This window comes from Perissodus microlepis, chromosome 19 (genome assembly GCF_051167445.1).
Source record: "Perissodus microlepis isolate ML-2025 ecotype Zambia chromosome 19, ASM5116744v1, whole genome shotgun sequence".
Classification (NCBI taxonomy): domain Eukaryota; kingdom Metazoa; phylum Chordata; class Actinopteri; order Cichliformes; family Cichlidae; genus Perissodus; species Perissodus microlepis.
The window spans coordinates 21,811,461-21,833,302 of record NC_140479.1 but is presented as its reverse complement, the minus strand read 5'-3'; the positions used below and the strand labels follow the sequence as shown (position 1 = coordinate 21,833,302).

The 21,842-nt window shown below is 39.4% G+C and overlaps 3 protein-coding genes across 4 annotated transcripts in view; 1 reads left to right on the top strand and 2 right to left on the bottom strand.

Annotated features, from left to right (window-relative positions):
* LOC146365969 (uncharacterized) overlaps positions 1–2,235 on the top strand; it is a 35,195-nt gene extending 32,960 nt beyond the window's left edge. For both annotated transcript variants that reach the window (XM_084915420.1, XM_084915419.1), the window contains exons 2-6: positions 32–79; positions 1,040–1,312; positions 1,751–1,891; positions 2,001–2,028; positions 2,121–2,235. In XM_084915420.1, coding sequence (XP_084771546.1) covers positions 32–79; positions 1,040–1,312; positions 1,751–1,891; positions 2,001–2,028; positions 2,121–2,235 — 605 coding nt within the window. The remainder of the gene's footprint in view (positions 1–31; positions 80–1,039; positions 1,313–1,750; positions 1,892–2,000; positions 2,029–2,120) is intronic.
* On the bottom strand, positions 2,058–6,495 carry LOC146365968 (platelet-activating factor receptor-like). Its single transcript, XM_084915418.1, has 2 exons — positions 6,353–6,495; positions 2,058–4,443 (listed from the first exon to the last, which is right to left on the bottom strand). The coding sequence occupies exon 2, from the start codon at positions 4,435–4,437 to the stop codon at positions 3,313–3,315; it is 1,125 nt and encodes a 374-aa protein (XP_084771544.1). The 5' UTR covers positions 4,438–4,443; positions 6,353–6,495; the 3' UTR covers positions 2,058–3,312.
* A 5,886-nt stretch (positions 6,496–12,381) lies between these two features.
* Positions 12,382–15,990, bottom strand: LOC146365967 (platelet-activating factor receptor-like). The gene has a single exon (XM_084913909.1). It carries the CDS (start codon positions 14,462–14,464, stop codon positions 13,238–13,240), a length of 1,227 nt encoding a protein of 408 aa, XP_084770035.1. The 5' UTR covers positions 14,465–15,990; the 3' UTR covers positions 12,382–13,237.
* Positions 15,991–21,842: the final 5,852 nt, after the last annotated feature.

Here is a 21,842-nt window from a genome sequence, read left to right as displayed (position 1 = left end):
TTTTTGCCTCTTATTTTGTCTGCACTTATAGCCCAAAACCAGACTCCGACTTCCCCGACAGCTCCAGTGACTCACAAAGGTAATACAGACTCTGAACTTTTAGAAGGATAGATCAAATCAAATTTGGTCATCTCTTGTTGTATTTTGCAAGGAACTAGGTGTGATTTATTGAAACAGGTGCAAGCATACAAATAAATACAGTATATGAGGCAAAAACAGCATTTGGTATGACCGCCTTTGCTCTTCATTTCTGTATTCTCTTTCTTCATATTATATATTATTCTTCATTTCGTCTGAGGTCTCTTAGGCAAGCTTTCTTGTAATATATTTTCTTCAGACTTCATGAACAAGCTCTTCTTCAAGAGAGTTAGAGTGGGGCCTCATCTTTCCTCAACTGAGCTGGTGGCTCTGTGAGCCCAAACATTGCTGTGTACTGCAGTATTTTGAGCTGTTCAATAACATGTTACACCCTTCTTATGATTTAACATTTGATAATTAAAACTAAACATTAAGTTGAACAGAGGATCTGAACTATAAACAACAAAGGGAAAACCCAGGAGGATCACCTAAGTTACTGGAATAAATCCTATGTGATCGTGTGCAGTTGACTTGCCATTCATTTTACCAGATATTACTGACATATTTTACTGAGTTTGGTCAACAGCAATGCTTTACAAATGGCACCACATTAAAAGCTAGAAGATCACTAAAGCAGTTAGGACTTCGTCTTCATCACCATGGCTTGCTTTACCTCTTATGAATCAATAAGAGTTTTTGAATATTTCACTGGGGGGGGAAAAAACTGTACAGTGGCACAAAAAGGACAAAAAAACATCAAAGTTCACTAACTTCATTCTCTGAATGAGTAAATCGAGTGACCAACAGACCAACACTGCTATTTCTAGAACTACATCACTTTTGTGGTCAGCAAATAGTTTATATGTACGCATTCAGCATGCAACATCTATGTCCTGCTTAAAAATGTGATTGGTTACAGTTTTACCTCAACTTCCTGTTATTTCTGCACTCTCCTTCACAGAAAAATTTCCTCCTCTATGGGTGGTGGCCACGCCGGACTACCCGGTTGCAGCAGGACAAAAAGTAAGACTATACTGCAGCAGTTCCATAATATCAGGGACTTGGACTTGGTCATGGGAACGCCTGCGAAATGAGACCTGGGAAAAAGAGGGAAACAGTAGGGAACTGATCCTGACCAAGCCAGAGCAAAGTGGGGAGTACCGCTGCTGTTCTTCAGTTGTCAACTGCGCAAACCAAGCCCACACAGTTTACATCATTTCAACACAAACCACAGGTTGGTTATGTGTTTGTTCACAACCTAAACTTACTAAAATAGAGATGATCGAATCTGCTTATTTAAAAAATAAATAATAAATATTAGAATTGCATAAATAGGACATAAATATATATTTATGTAGATAAATAAATGAATAAAAAATAATAATTTGAATGGTACATTTAATTAAATACTCGACAATTTATTAATGTTAATAAATTTTAGGTGTATTTACTTGTGTTTTGAGTAATTTATATTTATTCCATAAAAACCTGGAAAAAATCTTTAAGGCTTTCACTTTTAAATTGAAATAGCGAACTGTAAAATGATTATCATACAATTGATAGCAATAATGACTGACTGGATTCATTAATCTTTTATTTATGCTGTGTGCATCATCTGGCTGTGAAGTTACAAGTCTTAATGTCTCTTTTCTCTTTCCTCAACTCCGAACAGTGGGAGAGAATTTAGGAATAACAGCCTTCGTCTTTTCTCTTCTGATCTTGATCATCATCATCGCTGCTGTTATTTTTTTCTGGCTGGGCTTCCAAAGGACCAGTGGAACAGTGACCACCTCCAGCACTCCAGCAGTTAAAGGTATCACTGAGCTCTTCTTGTATAGAGGGCTACAAGTATGGAGGGCAATGAGTGCCATAATCAGTACGAATTAAAATGTTTTGTCTCTTTTTTTTCTTTTTTCTTTAAGATGTTCCTGGACCTGAAATCACACCAACGTAAGTCTTGAGAGAAGAATCAGGCACACTTAAGTCATGCACTTTAATTCTTGCTACAAGCTATTCACAGATAATATTTCTGTTTACACTAGGGGAGATCTTCCACAGCCTGACACAGACGTGTACATAAACTACACTAGCCAAGGCTACGCCGATGTGGAACCCGCCAATGTGACCTGGGAGGGTGTGTACTCAAGTCTCTCGTGAAAGGAGATCGAGACATGCAGTGGAAAGTGGACTGATTAAAACAAGCCTGTTTTTTTTAACTCTATCTCTGGGTTAGTTATACGAAAATTGCCAGTGAGTTTACTTCCTGACTTATCAGATTTTATCTGTTGCGCAGAAGCTATCACACCATAAATGTGGTTAAAACCCAGAGAAGCTGAGTGCATCTACGCAGGCAATAGCGTTTGTACGTTTATATATTAACTGGAAGCTTCTTGTTTTTCTTCTCCTTTTAATCGTGACATTGCAAAACTGAAAAACATACAAAAGATTTTCAAATTTTAGGGAGTATTTTTGTTTGTTTGTTGTTTTTTACAATATATAATAACAAAAAGGTTCAAGTTAATAGAAAATACAAAATTTGCGACAACAAAAATCTCACATTAGAAACAATTCATTTCCACAGATACACATTAAATACACATACGTACGCTACTTCTGTCTGTTTCAGTGAATTATCAGATTTCAACACAAGACATAAATGAAATGTCCCAACACTGAACACCAGAGAGGAAACGTACCCCAGGCATTACTGCTTTTGTTCCTTGGTGTCACAATACCTGATTTAACTTGCCTGATGAAAAAAAATTTAAGTTGTTCTCAGAGAGGACAGACAGTGCGATTACAACATATGTTGCTGACATAACATCAGACGTGTAGAGATAAGGTGTACCCACACATGTATGTTATTCTGTCATTTTCTCCTGCTTTTGTGTCCTAATCTTGTGTCAAACATCGCCACAGGATTTGTGTGAGAAGATGTCTTGTGTCATCATCGAGTGATGCTATTGTTCTTTAAAGATACATAAAGTTTTGGCTGCTTGCAAAACTTCTGCTTTTCGGTTTGTTCTTCACACAGGAAGTGCAGAAATTCTGGGGCAACTCAGAAGGCGACGTGTTCGAGATCACATGAAGTTAAACAGTTTATTGTCCCAGATGTGCATGCCTCAACGCCTTATTGTATGTAATCTTCGCCATCAGCATGAGAGAGTCACACGAGTTTCATAGTCAGATTTTAGACATGTGTTGAACTTGTATGAATCACTCGTCTAAGGTCCGCTAGTGCTCGCTTGGGAGTCTCTGACTTGGAATCCTGCTATCCATGGAAATCTGTGTGGTGGCCAGTTGAGAGCATCCCTCTCCCTTTGCTAATTTTTTAATGTGGGCTGTGATGAACCTTCTAAACTTCCCTGTAGCAAAATAATAAACTACAGGATCCAAAATGCAGTTGAGGCCCATAAGAACCAGGGTGATCTGATGAGCGTCGTTCAGCAACCGACGAGTGGTCTCGCTGTACTTCACATGGCCAAAGCCATCTTCGATCTCCAGCACTGCCAGAGCCCAGGGGCCTTGAACTATGTGGTGTGGCAGGAAACACAGGACAAACACTCCCACCACTGCCCACAACATCTGGAGAGCCCTCCGTTTCACCCCTCTGGGCCTTTTTAAAGTCGAGGATGCAGTGGACTTTTTAGAAAGAGCTGCTGAGGACCAAATTTCTGATTCTGGAGGCCTTTGAGAAATTAAGACTCGAGCAATAAGGATATTGCATATCACAACGAGCAAAAAGATACCAAAGAACAATCCAATTATTAAAAAATGAGTGACAGCCACTTTTTTCTTCTCATAATTAGTTTTATTCTGGTATCCCTCAAAGCAGCGAAGGATCTTCGTGTTGTTTTTAAAGTGCTCGTTGGTCCCTGGATTCACCAGATAAGGGACAGACATCGCCAGAACAAATGCCCAGATAAAAACACAGACGATGATTCCACGAATTCTGTGGTCCGAAGAGGCTGCGTCCAGAGGCCGAGTCACCGCCCAGTATCTGTTGATGCTGATGGCTGAAAGGAAGAGGATGGTGCCGTAAGTGTTGATGAAAAAGAAGGTGCCAGTCACCCGGCACATGACGTCTCCATAAACCCAGTCTCCCTCACGGATATAGTAGTCAATCCAAAAGGGAAGAGCACACACAAACAGAAGATCAGCGATGGTCAAGTTGGTCATGTAGATGCGGATTTCTGCCATGGCCTTGGCTTGACGAAGACAGCGCAGGACAAACAGCACGTAGAGGTTAGAGATGAAGCCCAGGATGAAGAAGACGATGTAGAAAACCGGGATGAACACATAACGAAACTGAGAATCCAGGAAAGTGGATTCATCAGTATTCCCTATAATTTCATTCATCTTTGCCTGTGGGAGACAAAATATATTATCATCAGTACAATGGTTTACTCAGACTTTTGATGCAGATGACAAAGGTAGGGTATATTAGAAAGTAGAATGTTTGAGAACAACTACTTTTTGTGATATTTCAATTTCAGTTAAAATAAATAGAGAAAAAACAAAAAAGTAAATGAGTAAGAAAGATTTAAAATAAAGAAAGAGGACACTTTCCTTGCTGCAAGGACTAAGTTATCTATCACCTTTTATTGGCACAAATGTATTTACCAGATAAATTATTAGCCATTCCATACATTTATTGTATTAATTAATTTCTTGTTGTTATCTGAGCACATCTTCTGAAATTGTCAGGTAATTCTAAACAGTCTGAGAAGTCTTACCATTTCTTTGTACTATGAATCATATGTTCCAAATTGATGTAATGGCACAGAAGTATGATAAGTTTTAAACTGGAGACCATCTTGCAAGGGGAACAACAGAAGCATGAAATCACTGAGTTGCTGGACCGCACCCATATTTGAACATACGCTTCATGTGAAGTTTTGTGGCCGTGTTTTGCACAGCTGTAGTTTTATCATAGTAATATAATCTGTCTCCAAACAAATATCTCAACACTCTGTATAAAAGGGCCTGTTAGGACTTTATCTGCCATAGACTTCTTATTACTCATCTAAGATCTAACTCTCAGTCAAAGTCTTTATAGGTAGAGTCATTAATCGGCATCTTGCAGTAACACTATACATCATGAAGCCTTTGAAAACTCAGTTGCAGAGTGAGTGGACAGACTGAGGTTGGATTTGTGACTGTTTTATGTTCATTTTATCTTTGGTTTTGCCACTAAGACTAAAATGGTTATAGAACTTGAAGCTGCTGATAGTGATCACTCTGGCATGACTTGAATTCATTCAAAGACAAGCATCAGAATTAAAACTGAAAGTAGTGCAAAAAGGTCAAAGGTTGAAAAAAGATGTGGTTCTCAGACTTTAATCTGCTGTAAAGGAGCTGACACTGATTGGAGGTGCAAACTCTAAACACCTAAAGATGTTCAAGGAGAACCTGTCACTGAACAATGGGATTTCACTCGGTGGGGCGAATGTGTGAACAACAAATTACAGACAACAAGCTTGACACCCACTTACAATAAAGAACAGTAGTCCAACAGTAAATGAGCTGTGAAGCTGTTTGATAAACTGACACACTCCTGTTACTGGGAAATAACTGACACTGCTAAATACTATCAGCTTGTGAACAAATTTAACTGAGTACCATTTTTACAGCACTTTTTTCTGAATAAGTGCCACAGGTGTTTATTTTATAACCTGTTTGGATCTGTCTTATGCAGATCTGTTCAGAGACATGTTGAAACCTGTTTAATGGTTTCCTCTGAACAACCAACCTCATAACCAGTCCAGGAGTGTGAAAATACAATACAAACATTTCCTTTTGTCAACTATTAATCATCAATTAAATATTGATTTAATTAATCACAGCATTGTAAAGACTGTGGACCCCCCCCCCAAAAAAATACCGACGTCATCAAACGGAGTTAATTGCACTATAATGGCTAGTCCATATTTACTGATCCGGTTAATATCGGATGATGTGCTGTAATTAATAGTTACGTTAAAAATTTTGAGCAAAACACTGCCTCCTCTAAAATCTTAATTTTAAACAGATATGAAGCCAAGAAATGAAGAAAGGAGGCACAGCAGAAACAGAAAAATGCGATTAATTTGATTAAATGACAAACGACGATTTTTTCAAGCAAAATAAAAACTGAACGATTTGTAAAAATAAGGATGCTTTTAGCTTTACTGTCATCTCTTCTTGACTAAAACATATTATTAGACCGATGATTAATATCCTCACTCACTTTGTCACGTAAAACGAGAAATAACGAGGAGAACTGTGCACTTACACAACTGCTTCTTCTGTTTTCAATCTCCTGATGCGCGTAAACACTTTGAATGAATTTTCAGCTTCAGTTCAGCAACAGTGCGACATCTCTGAGAGAGAGGGAGTTTGTGCGTCTTGTGAGCGTGTGAGTGGGAGTGTTCTCTCTGGGCAGAGCGGAGGAGGTGTCGTTTCAGTCTTCTTAGGAAAGACCCGAGTGGCGCAATACAAGGAACATTAAGCTATACGATTTCACGAATCCCGTGAAAAGGAATAGGAACCCCCGCTTTCATGCAACGCTGGAGTTTTAACATTTTTTTTCCATAGAAACATCACGTGTGCGATATGAGTAAAGGAATCGGGAAGCTATGTCCTAGGGGCTAATTAAAATCAGTTATAGAGTTATAGAAATGAACTGCAGAGGAATTTCGTCATGACTGCGACACGCTGATGAGACATGAAGTGATATACAGTTATTATGTTATTATAAGTCTGCGTATGAAAACTTACATTTTACTCATGTATCCGTTCAAACAATGCAACAATTCCAATTTCAAGAATCACGAACTGGGAAGTCACCGTAGGCTGATGCTGCATTCAATGGATAGTTTATCTTGTTGTGGTTTTTAAATGCTTTAAAATGCCCCCTCTCCCTTCACACCAATCTGATGTGAACAAGTGAGCAGACAAAAGAAGTTGCCTTTTTGTGTATTTATTTAGAATATTAAAAATGCAAAGTGAACTGATAATACTAGAATCTTGTTCCACATTTTCAACACACACTAGATTCCTCCATCAACATCCATCCATTTTATCTTGAACATTTTGTACATAGCTACTACCGTTTTTCAATTAGTTTGGGTCGCAAAATGTGGTTGAAACATTATTTATTTTGTTAAAAAGGTTTTGCATTTGCTTTCATTTATCAAAATCACTGGCATCCCCAAACGTGGACATGAGATGTCCTTCAGCAGTGTTCAGTGTGAAAACCACAGCAAGACTAGACCTGTCCAGAGTGGAAGCCTGATTTCTCCATGTTTAGCATCACTTTACTAAGAATAGTTATTCCCCTGCAAATCCTGTAAATGTCTTTATTTGGTGGTGTTTGAGAAATTTGAAGCCTTCTCCTCTATTTGGCATTGTTTCTTTTACGAATTTCTTTAGAAAAGAGAATCTAATAGTTCTCACATTCACAGCCACAAGCCTCACTCTGCTGTACAAGGGCAAAAAATGTTACACACTGGTGATTGTGATTGTTTCGTACTCAGAGTGCTCAGAGTTGGAAATATCAAAGTTCAAATACTGTTAGTAGAATTTTAGTAGAATTTTAAGGTATCAATATTGTACTTGAGTATTTATTTTTCTGAGTTTTTTATATTTATTCCCTACATTTTACCACAAATATCTGTATTTTCTACTCCTTACATCTTCAAAATAGGCTCATTACTTTAAGTTTAACACGTTTGAGGGAAGTTTTTATTTCCCAGCACTGTGTGCCTTCAAACATCAAATCGATTTGGGCCTAAATTGAGGGAATAAGAATGCATAAATGGCAATGTTACTGATGTAGCCTCAATCACTGCTTTTTATCCAATCCAATATCACGTAAAAATCGTGGAGTCCACTGTGTCAATTTCATGTTTTAGAGAGGCATAGGCTATTTTGTTTCAAGTCAACATGAAAACAATCACGGGAAAGTGTCCCTTTATTTACCAAGTATCATACAGGCCGTCTGAACTTATTTGGTTATTTTTGGCTGTCAAAGGGTCAGAAATCATACCGATACTATAAGTGAATGATTTTGCCCTTTTTTCAGAATAACCTCAGCTTTCAATATCCGGCAGTCATTTTACATTAATGTAATATTATGACAATGGACCAACAGTTTAAAGTGGCAAAAAACTGACTGTTTTTTCAGATTTATAGTTAAGTGGAAACTGATATTCAACATGAACAAAATGTAAGGCAGTGCAACACCAAACAGAACAGAATGATACAGACACAACAGTGCAATATAATGTGCAAAAGACTGAGTATTGTGCAAAAAGTAAATAGTTGTATGAAGGTGTGTGTGTGTGTGTGTGTGTGTGTGTGTGTGTGTGTGTGTGTGTGTGTGTGTGTGTATAAGATTCTGCAGATAAGTGCTTGGTAGTGACGTGTATGAAGGTATGCGTGTGTTTTTGTCATTCCCGTCACTGAGTGTTCAGCAGTCTGACGGCCTGGGGGAAGAAGCTGTTTCACAGTCTGGCAGTGAGGGCCCGAATACTCCGGTACCTCTTGCCAGAAGCCAGCAGGGTGAAGAGTGTGTGAGAGGGGTGTGTGGGATCCTCCACAATGCTGGTGGCTTTGCGGATGCAGCGAGTGTGATAGGTGTCTGTGATGGCTTCAATAATCTTCTCCGCTGATCTCACCATTTGTTGTGGGGTATTGTGGTTTGATACACTGCAGTTACCATATCAGACAGTGATGCAACTGCTTAGAATGCTCTCGAGAGTCGCTCTGTAGAAGGGGGTGAGAATGGGTGGTGGGAGATGGGCTTTTCCGCAGGAAGTAGAGACGCTGTTGGGCCTTCTTAATTATGCAGCTGGTGCTGAGGGACCGGGAGAGGTTCTCCGCCAAGTGAACATCAAGGAATTTGGTGCTCTTGACGACTTCCACAGAGGATCCATTGATGTTAAGTTGACAGTGATCTCTCCATTCTCTCCTGAAGCCAACAACCATCTATTTTGTTTTGTCCATGTTCAGAGACAGGTTGTTGATTCTACACAGGTCCGTTAACTGTTGCACCTCCTCTCTGTATGCTGACTCATCGTTCTTACTGATGAGACCCACCACAGTCGTGTCATCGGCGAACTTGATAATGTGGTTTGAACTGTGCATTGCTGCGCAGTCGTGAGTCAGCAGAGTGAACAGCAGTAGGCTGAGCACACAGCCCTGAGGGGCTCCAGTGCTCAGTGTGGTGGTGTTGGAGATGCTGTTACCGATATGGGCTCTCTGAGGTTTCTCTGTCAGAAAGTCCAGGATGCAGTTTCACAGGGAGGTGTTCAAGCCCAGCAAGCTCAGTTTTCCAATCAGGTGCTGAGGAATGATTGTGCTGAAGTCTATGAATAGCATTCGTATATATGTGTCTTTAATGTCCAGGTGGGTGACAGCAAGCTGTAGGGTGGTGGCGATGGCATCATCTGTTGACTGGTTTGGGCGATATGCAAACTGCTGTGGGTCCAGCATGGGTGGCAACCTGGTCTTAATGTGAGTCATGACGAGCCTCTCAAAGCACTACATCATGATGGGAATCAGTAAAATAAGACGGCAGTCATTGAGGCAGGACACTGGGGACTTCTTTGGCATAGGAAAGAGCGTGGTGGCCTTGAAGCACATTGGGACAACAGCAGTGCTCAATGAAGCGCTCACCCAGGGATGTTATCTGGACCAGCAGCTTTCTGAGAGTTAACTCTGCAAAGAGACACAGAACCTGACACACCAACACGCCATTCTGAGTGTCAAACCGTTCATAGAAGTTGTTCAGCGCATCTGGTAGGGAGGCGTCACCCTCATAGGCAGTTGTCGTCTTCCTGTAGTTGGTGACGGCCTGGATGCTGTGCCACATGATGGAGTTACAGTCATTTAAACAGCGCTTGTAAAATGGGCCTGCCGGCGAGTCCATGGTAAATAAAGAGTTAAACGGACAATTAAAACACATCTGCATGTATATACATATTAGCCACCTAGCTTAATCGTTTCTGGCTATTAAGGACCCTGGAATGTACTTCATAAATTTATCCGTAAGTTTGATCGTGCTACTTCTATAGCTAGCTAGCTCTACAGAAGAGGAGCAGGAATAAAGGGAGTACAGCTTTTTAAGTAGGAGCCCATTTTAGATGCAATGTTTCCGTGAGATTAAGAAATAACAGCAAACACACAAACTGGTTCTATGCAGTTAATCTCCTAGTTTGTCTGATAGCTAAAAGTAGAGCTGCTGTAATTCAAAGTGAGAAAAGAGTGAGCGATAACCTCACTCAGAGATGGAGAGAGATGTAAGAAAGTCAGGAGAGGAAGAAGAGAGGTTATATTTAAAAGTAAGGACTGCTCAGTAGCATTTGATAAACTGGAAATTTAAAGCTGTGTTTTGATGAATATTTTTGTATTGTGAAAAGGTCCTGTAAAACAAACTGAGGTACACTAAATTTGTGTTGTTCAACAGTTGCATGAAAATACAAGGCAGCGTTGTGAAGGATAAACAGGTTAATTTGCTGTTCTGTGGTGAATATGCAATGATGCATTGTGTTTTGTGACTGTTGCACAGCCATGGTCAGAGTTGATTAACAGATATCTCCGTGTTGATGTTGTACTTGTATCATCAAAATAATGTTGCTCCAGGATCAACACTGCAACTGACCAATCAAGTTGTTGTGATGTAATAGTGGGGAAAAGAAAAAAATGCTCTTGTTTACATAAAACTCTCTTTCTGATACAAATGGTAAGCATCTCAAGTGTTTTCTTTATATACTTGTGCAATATAACAAACATATTGTGATTATTTCCCTCATGCTGAGCCACTGCAACCAATCTTTGCATAGATATAGATGTAACACTGTCTGTGAGGCCGGATTTAAGAAATAAGAGCTTAAAATTAACATTTTTAGAACATGTTTAGCGCCATCTTGTGCTAGTACAGAACATCACATCACCGAGTGAAGGTTGGTTGAGGTTAATGAACTTACATAAACTTTGCTAACTAGTGATAGAACCGATAACTCAGTGGAAAACAAGGGGACTAAAACTAACAAGCACTCTGTACTGGCCCTGACTCCATTAGTTTTACGTTAAGAAACTGAGGATATACTGTCTCTTACTAAGTCTCTTACTTTCTTTCAAGATAAAGCAGGTCTTTAATTTGCCCAAATTAAAACCAGAGTCGCTTGAAGTTTCTGGGATGTTTTTTTTTTTTTGGCTGTTTTTTTTTTTAATCTTCTGCATCATACATTTCATTAATGTCTGTGATTAATTTACAAGCTGCCAGGCATCTAATTTCACACGTTTCTGTCTCATCAGTGAGTCATAATTGAAGCTATTAGTCAGAATGGTGACAGTTAATCAGCTAGTTTAAATAAAGACCCGATTGATGTTTTGTTTGATTTCATTAGCATATTTTCATCACTCCAAATATAACACATCAAAGATGTCCACAGGCATTTTGTGGGACAGTTTTTGTTTCTTTGCCTTCATTTAATGTTGACAAAACATAAAAATGATATAGCAAAATATACAAATTCACCCTGTACCTGTACATCTTTTTTACTGAGAGAAGTTCAGGAGGCAATTTATCAGTTCACATTATTTTAGATAACAATTTAGAGATTCAGGATGCACAACTGTGGAGCTCTCAGTGTCAGGACACAGAGAAGTGGAGAACAATTCGTAATTCAAAGCACATATTAGACACATTGAAACAGAAAATATTTGTGGGGAGAGGCCCTGGTTTAGACTTAGCGCTCCCTGATTTGTTCTCCTCGTAGTCCTTCCTCATGGCAATGGTCTTTGACCTCCAGTCAGGGATCCTGTCCTGTGTGACTCCTCCCTACTCTACAGTTGTTATTGTTACTGTAGTTTCATTTCCATGCAGATGTCAGCTTTACCAACAACTATCATCACTACTGGAACAGGATGTTATCATACACCCACACACGGCTTGTAAGCGTTTAACAGTTTCACTTTCAACACTTCACACTCCTGTGTCTTAGTCAACCCTTCACACTGTGAGGGTAATGCTTTATCCTTCTAACAAGAAGTGTTTCCACAAGTTACCATATGCATTCAGTTCCATCAAGTAACTCTTTTACACGGGTTGGGAACTCCAGGCCTCAAGGTCCGATGTCCTGCAGGTTTTAGATATCACCCTGGGTCAACACACCTGAATCAAATGATTAGTTCATTACCAGGCGTCTGCACAAGTTCCCCACCCCTCCTCTATTAAGTGAAGAAAAGGTTAACCCTCATTGTAGGCATTCAATCAGAATGGAAGAAATTAATAAAGGCCGAGGTCATCTGATCAAATCAGATTTCATTTTTTTATTTACAAAAACTTTCAGAGAGAACAACTTTCACAAGATGATGTGTCATAAATGACAAATTTCTTGTATTTATATTAAAACCAGTTATTGGTACAGGTCAGTTAGAGCTATAGGTCAATAGGTACAACACTGTGGAAAAGTCTTGAGCTACCCCTTGTTTCCATTTATTTTGAAAAAGAAGATGGACAAGGGCAGAGGTTAATGGAAGTATGTGCAAATATGCATGAAAATACAGCATAAAAGGCAAAACACGAGTGTCCATAATTCTAACAACAGCAAAAGTTAATATTTTACAATACCACAGTTATTCTTTAATACACCTTGAATACTCTTTAAGTAATCTTCAGGAATAGTTTCCATGTTTCTTCAAAACTTCTTTGGATGTTGACTCTCAGAATGATCCCACATCTTTACAGGATGTTAGTGCAGTCTGAAGATCACACTGCTTTCTTTACAGCCACTGAGATAAGTGAGCAATACTGCATTTAAACCACCTGATGGAGGTAGAGACTAATAAAAGCACAGTAGGGGAGTCTTTCAAGAAGGCTCTATACAGTGGATTGTGAACTGCGTGAACCACCGCTCTGACTCACTGTAGATTTAAGCAGCACCAGCCTCCGTCTGTGGTGAATGGTTAATTCCACGTGTACAAGCACACAACACCATATATCCTCCTCTCCCTGATTCCAGAGTATAATTCCTAGAATAAGGCTAACAAGCCTCTCCAACCTTTAATGTGGACATGCTCTCCATTTCATCTCTGTCATGAAATGGAGAGAATCTTATCTGAGATGTGGTTTGGTTCAAAATCCTGGATCAGTGAGATTTTTGAAAATACTTTATAAAATAACCACTGAGTTCCTCCCACCATGTTGACTTTGGTCCTCCACCCCAGCCTTTGTGGGTTTCCTATGAGGCCTCTGATTTGCTACCGGAGTCCAAACAGGTGATGCAGGCTGGTTTAAGTGGTAGCTCCAAAGTTGGGTGAATGTGATAAATTTTTTAATGTGGGCCTTGATGAGTCCTCTAAACTTCCCTGTGACAAAATAATAAACTACAGGGTCCAAAATGCAGTTGAGGCCCATAAGAACCAGGGTGATCTGATGAGCGTCGTTCAGCAACTGACGAGTGGTCTCGCTGTACTTCACGTGGCCGAAGCCGTCTTTGATCTCCAGCACTGCCAGAACCCAGGGGCCTTGAACTATGTGGTGTGGCAGGAAACACAGGACAAACACTCCCACCACTGCCAGCAACATCTGGAGAGCCCTCCGTTTTACCCCTGTGGGCCATTTGAATATGGATGTCACAGTGGGCTTTTTAGACTGTGTTCCTGAAGACTGACTTTCTGACTGAGGAGAATTTTTACAAACTAAAATTCGAGCAATAAGGAAATTGCACATCACAATGAGTAAGAAGACAACAAAAAACAATCCAATTATTAGAAAATGAGTGACAGCCACTTTTTTCTTCTTGTCATTAGTTCCACCCTGGTATCCCTCAAAACAGCGACGTATGTCGGTGTTGTTTTTAGAGTGCACGTTGATCCCTGGACTCACCAGAAAAGGAACAGACATCGCCACAACAAACACCCAGATACAAATACAAACAATGATTCCACGAATTCTGCGGTTTGACGAGGCTGCGTCTAGAGGCCGAGTCACCGCCCAGCATCTGTTGATGCTGATGGCTGAAAGGAAGAGGATGGTGCCGTAGGTGTTGATGAAAAAGAAGGTGCCTGTCACCCGGCACATGACGTCTCCATAAACCCAGTCTCCCTCACGGATATAATAGTCAATCCAAAAGGGAAGAGCACACACAAACAGAAGATCAGCCATGGTCAAGTTGGTCATGTAGATGCGGATTTCTCCCATGGCCTTGGCTTGACGAAGACAGCGCAGGACAAACAGCACGTAGAGGTTAGAGATGAAGCCCAGGATGAAGAAGACGATGTAGAAAACCGGGATGAACACATAACGAAACGGGGAGTCCAGGAACAGACTCTCAGTGGAATTAATGGTTGTGGACCCCACACTACTCATCGTTGTCATAGTAACTGATTGAGTCATCTTTGTCTGTGGGAAACAAAATACATTACCATCAATACAGTGTCCTGTGACAGATGAGCAGAGTTTTATTGCAGATGACAAAGGTACAGCGTACAATAGAGGGAAAAGCCTTTGAGAATAACTTATTTTTGTTGTCCTTCCATTGAAGGCAGGTATAATAAATAAAAGCAACAAATAAATAAAAACAACAGTAAATGACTACAATAGGTTTTCAAATAAAGAAAGTAACAAGTAACAACATTTTTCCTGCTTCAAGGACTAAGTTGTGTATCAGTATTTATTTGTAAAAATGTATTTACCAGTCAAATGTTGTGTCCCTTTCATCACCTTTTTAGCCATTTAATTAATTTCAGATGTATTAATGTATACGCCAATCAGGCATAACATTATGCCACCTGCCTAATGTTGTGTTCCTCCCCCTTTTGCTTCTGAAACAGCCATGAACCATCCAGGCATGGAGTCCACTGGACCCCCAGAGGTGTGTATCTGGCACCAAGACAGTAACAGATCTTTGAAGTCCTGGATGAAGTCATGGATCTGACTTGTTTGTCCTGGAGAACTCACAAGATGCATGACTGGATTGAGATCTGGTTAATTTTGAAGCCAAGCCAATACTTCAAACTTGTTGTTGTGCCTCTCAAACCACTGCTGAACCATTTTTGTTTTGTGGCAGGGCGCTTTATCCTGTGTTGGGATGGAATTATTTGAAGTGCCTCAGTTCTATGCTTTATATTAACTAAAATGCCATATAACCATATAGTGTGGTATTAAGTGGACACGGGGGGTAGAATGCTGTAGACTCTTGCTCACGCTTGGCTGGGAGAGAGTACATAATGGGGACCATCTTCTAGTGGAAAGTTACTGAGACACTGTTGTTCAGACTAGAGAGGGACCAGCAGGCACCTTTTGAGAAAACAAAGGTTGTTGATTTATGTGTGTCAATGTGCTGCTGGGACTGCCCCAGGATATTTTGAGGTTGGAGGCTGAGCTATGAAAATCCCCAGGTACATGTAATAAAATTAATTGATTGTTTATTTTGAGAAAAACAGGAATGGGATATTACACTGTTTTATGATGCATTATACTACTGATTTATAAGAAATGCTGTTTGTAAAGAATCATGACCTTATTTCTCTGATTAGGAAGAACAATACATACTGCACAGGAAGCCAAGGTTGTAACTTAGGCTCACTGAGAGAGCGAAAGAATGTGAATGCTTAGCTATAAGAATGTGAGAAACGGTCAGGCACTTTGAGATTTTGCCGATTTTTCTGTTTCTGTGAAAGGTCTACATGGTCTGCAACAATGTTTAGGTAGGTGGTGCATGTCAAAGTAACATCCACATGAATAGCAGTGCCCAGCAGAACATTGCATATCTAACCATTACACTGCTACTGCCAGCTTCTTCCAGTTCATCCTGGGATTCCTCAGGTAAAGATATAAACTTATCCAGCCATTCATGGGATGTAAAAGAAAATGTGACTAACCAGTCCAGGGCACCTTCTTCCATTGCTCAGTGGTCCAGCTCTGACACCTGTGCATTCAGAGGATACACAACAAATTGACACTTTTCTATTAGAACCAGCACTAACGTAATTTAAACTACAGTAGCTCACCACTGTTTAGTCTTCTAGTTTCTAATTAGTTTTTATTTTTAATTCATTTTGACTTTTTGCTTTAAATTCACTCTATTTTCCGTTAGTTTCTATAGTGGATTTTGGTTTTTACTGTTTTTAGTTATTATTGTATGAAGGGCATATGTCAGAGGAAGGTCTTAGGAAAAGTAGTACAAGTATCCAAGTGTTTCCTCTATATTTGTATTTTATTTTAGTTACTTTTCCAAGTTCAACAAAATATTTCAGTAGGTTTACTTTTTTTTTTTTCAAAAGTTTTCAAAAGTGTTTTTTTTTCACAGATAATTATAATACTGACAGCTGTACACCCCATAAGAGCTGCAGTTCTAACTCAGTTGAATAACCATAAAAGGTCATCACTTGTTTAAATCCTTATATTTGCCCCTTTTTCCTGCTTCTAACACATCAACTTTGAGGACAAAATGATCATTCGCTCCTTCATGTATCACACCCACTACTTTGTACCATGAGGAACAGATAATCATGACAATAATGTCTGATCTGTGTATATTTCCACTTTATTCTCTCCTTCTCATCTGTTTTCACTACTTTTATTTCCTTTTTAAAAAAAATTCTGTTGTCCCTTCTTCCATTATCTTAAATAATGTAATAAAATGCTATTTGAGCAAATTTTCTGGAGACTATCCTGCAATTGGATTCTCGGGCCACACCCATATTCGAACAAAGGCTTTGTGAAGTGTTGCGACCGTGTTTTATCATGTTTATGTAATCTGTCTCCAAACAAACATCTCAACACTCTTTATAAAAGAGACTGTCAAGACTGTTAGGACTAGGTATCTGCCATAGCCTTTTTATTACTGAATCAATTAACTCTCAGTCAAACACTTTATAGGTAGACACACAGACTCATTAATCTGCATCTTATAATAACACTATACATCATGAAGCCTCAGTTGTAGACCATGAGGGAAAGACTGGGGTTGGATTTCTGACTTGTTTATGTTCATTTTATTACTTACGCTAAAGTGATTACAGAACTAGAGATCTCTCTCACATGGCCTGAATTCAGTCAAAGATAAGCGTCAGAATTAAAACAGAAAGTAGTGCAAAAAGGGTCAAAGGTTGAACCAGGACATGGTTCTCAGACTATGAACTGCTGTAAAACAGCTGACACTGAATCACGGTGCAAACTCTAACAACCTAAATACATACAAGGAGAATCTGTCACTGAACAAGCTTGAAACCCACTTACGATAAAGAACAACAGTCCAACAGTAAATAAGTAGATAATAATCTCTGTTTGTTGTTAGTTTTACTGTATTTTTTTCTGAATATGTGCCACACTGAAATTATCAAGCGTAAATTGCTTTATCAATGGTTAGTTGATGCTGCATGACCTGCTGTGATAATATATCCTCTGTGTCATTTAAAAAAAAAAAATACAGAAAGAACCGTACACTTACCGTCTGCTTCTTCTGTTGTTTAATGATTTTTACAGCTTCAGTTCAGCAGAGAGGGAATTTATGCATCAGACTGTGTGAGTGGGAGTGTTCTCTCGGGGCAAGACGGAGGAGGTGTCGCTTCAGTCTTCTTAGGAAAGCCCCAAATGGTCCAAAATACGTAAAGTTCACCTCCACAATTTCATACACCTGACAATAACAAGCACCAAGAAGAACAACAACTAAGAAATGATGTTACCAAGTAAAGAAATGAGCTGCTTACACAGGAAAACTGGCCCTTAAAAGGAGAATGTCTGGCACATGCTGATACGAGACATAAAAATGTGGGGGTTATAGTTGTTAGTCTGTGTATGAAAAGTCACTGCCACTATTCGCAGATCTTGGTTACATGTAATTTTCTTTAAAAAAAAAAAAAATGCTGCAAAATGTGTTACCGATTATTTTAAATCACCCTAAAATAAAACAGGAACCAGAGTAGGAGCAGGCCCTGTGTCGCTGTGCCAACCTTCTTCCATCATATACATAAGCATAAACTTACAGAAAGAAGGAGGAATATATTATTTAGATATAGTGTAAAAACTTTACCGTGAACAGGTGTATCTGCCAAACACTGAGCTTCTCTTGTCTATCAGGCCGTCACCTGCCGAGGGAATTCCCGCAGATCAACGTCACCGTTCATTACATCCATCCGAAAGCAAATCTGAAGATTGCGACTGACACCCCGTGTACTCGCTCCAATCTCTCTGTCCTGAGGCCCCTAATATTATTCTGTTGGACTTTAATTACTGTAATTTGAAGAAAACACTGGGCACTTTCTATAAATATGTGATAGGTGATATATGTTTGTTATGGTTCCATTAAAGGTGCGTATACATCTGTGGCAGGCCCCGCCCTCAGATCCTTTGACCAAAACACGGTGCATCTCCTGCCTGTTTATAAGACTGTGCTACGGAGAGAGAAGGCGAGGAAACACCCCACAAAGGTATGATAACGAGGTCTCTATAAACCTGCAGGGCTGCTTTGCCTGCACTGACTGGTCGGTGTTTACAGTCATCCGAAAACATTAATGAACTGATCAACGTTATCTGCAGCTTTTGTAGAGATATGATTATTCCTTTAAAAGTTGTGCATTGTTTTCCCAAATAACAAACCATGGTCTTCGAGGCTGATTCATGAAAAGAAGACTTTTATTGAAGGGAATATCTCTAAGGTAAAAAAAAAAAAAAAAATTACAAAGGAGATATGAGTTTGTTTCTTGGTGTTATCAGTCATTTTTAAATTTCAACACCTTGAAAACTAAGGAATTGAATTCAGGAAGCTATCCCCTCATCCTGCAATGACAGTAGTAAATGGTGCAGCCATTGAACTGGTGGATAGCTATAAGTATTTGTGGGTTATTCTTGTTATTGCTCCGTCCTTTGAGTCACATTTTGCTGCTACATTGGAAAAAAAAGTCCAACAACCACTGTATTTTCTTAAGGAGATTGAGAGTTTTTAATGTTTCATCTGCAATGATGACCCTTTTTTATGAAAGTTTTATTGATTTAATGTTTTGTATCATTGCTTGGTACCAATATTTGTCTTTAGACCAGACTTGGAAGGCAACCTCTGTCATGTTATGTTCAGACAATCCTCTCTTTAGAGATTTCCAGCTGCTTCCCTCAGGTCGTCAGTATAAAGCGCCACCAGTGAAGACCAAGAGACATAGAGCGTCTTTTATACCTGCTAAACCATTAGCGTTGTTGCCATCACTACTACACATTGGACTTTGTTGATTCTACTGAAAAACCTGGGCTGTTCATATATATATTTTTTTTTTAATGTATGCGTTGCTTGATGTGTGGACATACTGTAAATCAATTTCCAATTGGAGACAGTAAAGTTACCATTGACCATTGGATGTCTATCAGTTCAAACAATGCAAAAATCGCAATGTCAAGAACTGGGAAATCTCCCTAAGCTGAACCCAAAGTCTATAGATAGTTTATTTAGTAAACCGAAAAAAAAGTTAATTCTGTTGATCTACACGTAGGAGCAATGTTTTGTCACTCATCTTGCAGGTTTCCCCAACCTTTTAAACAGTACATTTGCATAATGACTGAGACTAGTACCAGTGGCAAGCAATGGGTTGCGAGGTCAGGTTCATCTCTTCGTCTCTTTCTTCATCTCTCTGTTGGAAAGGCTGTCGACTGTGTGTGAGAGCCCCCTTCTGGCAAGAGAGCGCAGTTGCGCTTTTGGGCACATGGTCCAGACTCTGGACCATGTGCCCATGTGCTCTGGACTCCAGAGCACTGAGGTTAAGCTAACTCGTAGCAAGAGCCACCTTTCAAACTGACTCAACAGTGGACATCTATGCATGGTGTGAGTTGTGTGCGTCGCTAAAGAACTGTAAGATTGATTCCTGCCTGGAAAGGACAGTCTTGAGCCTTTTATGTCATTTAGGAAATCAGCTTATGTAGAAGACATCTGTACTTGTGACTAAGCGAGCAGTGAAAAGAAGTTCTCCATGTGTGCGTCTTAGAATATTAAAAATGAGAAGGAATCTGATAATACTAGAATATGAATCATGTCAGCATAAAAAAATGTTAAAAGTGGGAAAGCACAAAGGATACAGCACATCTTCTCATTTGTCAACACCAAACACATTCCTCCATTCATTTTATCTTTCAGAATATTACTATACTTACTCAACTGGCCCTCAGTTATCATCATGTGCTATCACTGTAGGCATTCAATCAGAATGCAAGGAATTAATAAAGGCAGAGATCCTCTGATCAAATTTGATTTCATGTTTTTATTTACAAAAACTCATATACATTTCAGAGGGAACCCTGCAAATGTTAAAAGGTGAGAAAAAAGAAGTCCTTTCATTAAAAAAAAGGTTTCACCAGTGGGTGACCATGACAATAAGATCCTCAGTGATGAGGAAATATTAAAAAAAAAAACATGTGAGGCAGGTGAAAGGGAAGAAATGGCAAAGAAGAATGACAAAAAAAGCATGTGCAAATATGCGTGAAAATACATTATAAAAGGCAAAAATAGAGTGCCATAATTCTAACAACAGTAAAAGTTAATATTTTACAATACCACATTTATTCTTCAATACACCTTGAATACTCTAAGTAATCTTCAGGAATAGTTATCCAGGTTTCTTGTAGGCCATTCAAAACTTCTTTGGATGTTGACTCTCAGAATGATCCCACATCTTTACAGGATGTTAGTGCAGTCTGAAGATCACACTGCTTTCTTTACAGCCACTGAGATAAGTGAGCAATACTGCATTTAAACCACGTGATGGAGGCAGAGACTAATAAAAAATAAAAGCACAGTGGGGGAGTCTTTCAAGCAAGCTCTATACAGCGCACTGTGAACTGTGTGAACCACCGCTCTCACTCACTGTCGTTTTAAGCTTCACCAGCGTCCCTCTGTGGTAAATGTTTAATTCCATCTGCATGTACAAGCACACAACACAATGAATGCTCCTTTCGTCTCTCCCTGTTTGCAAAGTATAATTCCTAGATTAAGCTTCTCCAACCTTTAATGTGGATATGAAACACTACATGTATAAAGGCAAATTTACACCATGGAGCACTACTCTAAACAACTGTCATATATTTAACTCTGTCTATGGAGCTGGATATTTCTTAAAGGTTGAAGGTTTTAAAGCATGCTTAGTGCCACCTTGTACCAGTAAAGAACATGACATCACTGGGTTGGTTGGTTGCAGATGTGAACAGTGTAGAGGACAGCCTGTCTGAGTCACCAGACAGGAAAGCTGGAATCCAACACACCAGCTTTTCACCAGGCTTGGAAAAACCAGGGATGTACTGTCTATTTTCTCTGTCTCTTTAGCGGTAAGTTGTTCTTCATTGCTTTTGTCCAACACTGACATCAATCAATTCCCCCTATGGACATGCTGATGAATCTTAGGATTCCCGATCATGCATCGATAAGAAACTTAGTTATGTTTGTGGAATGACACAAATATACTAACCTGTTATGTTGTAAACTGTTTGGATGTAATTGAGAAAAAGATCATTTTATTGCATAAAATAGTGCTTATTGCATCTAGCGCACATCTGCGCTTCTATCTGATTGCACCGTTCGGTACACCCAACCCGACAAAAGAAAATCAGTGTCTGACTCTAGCTTGTTGGTTCAATGAACCACCAGTGCACCCGACTATAACGGGCTCTCCTTCACACAGTCCTCATTTATAAAGTGGTCTACAAACTCTAGCCTAACAGCTAACAGCTAGCTACCAATGAAAACAACTACTGCTAAATTGACAGAGTGAAAGTAGAAAGTACTTCCTTCGTTTAT

What these genes read in the sequence shown, in the direction of transcription:
- LOC146365968 (XM_084915418.1), bottom strand. Translation starts at nt 4,437, where the DNA reads ATGAATGAAATTATAGGGAATACTGATGAATCCACTTTCCTGGATTCT.
- LOC146365967 (XM_084913909.1), bottom strand. Translation starts at nt 14,464, where the DNA reads ATGACTCAATCAGTTACTATGACAACGATGAGTAGTGTGGGGTCCACA.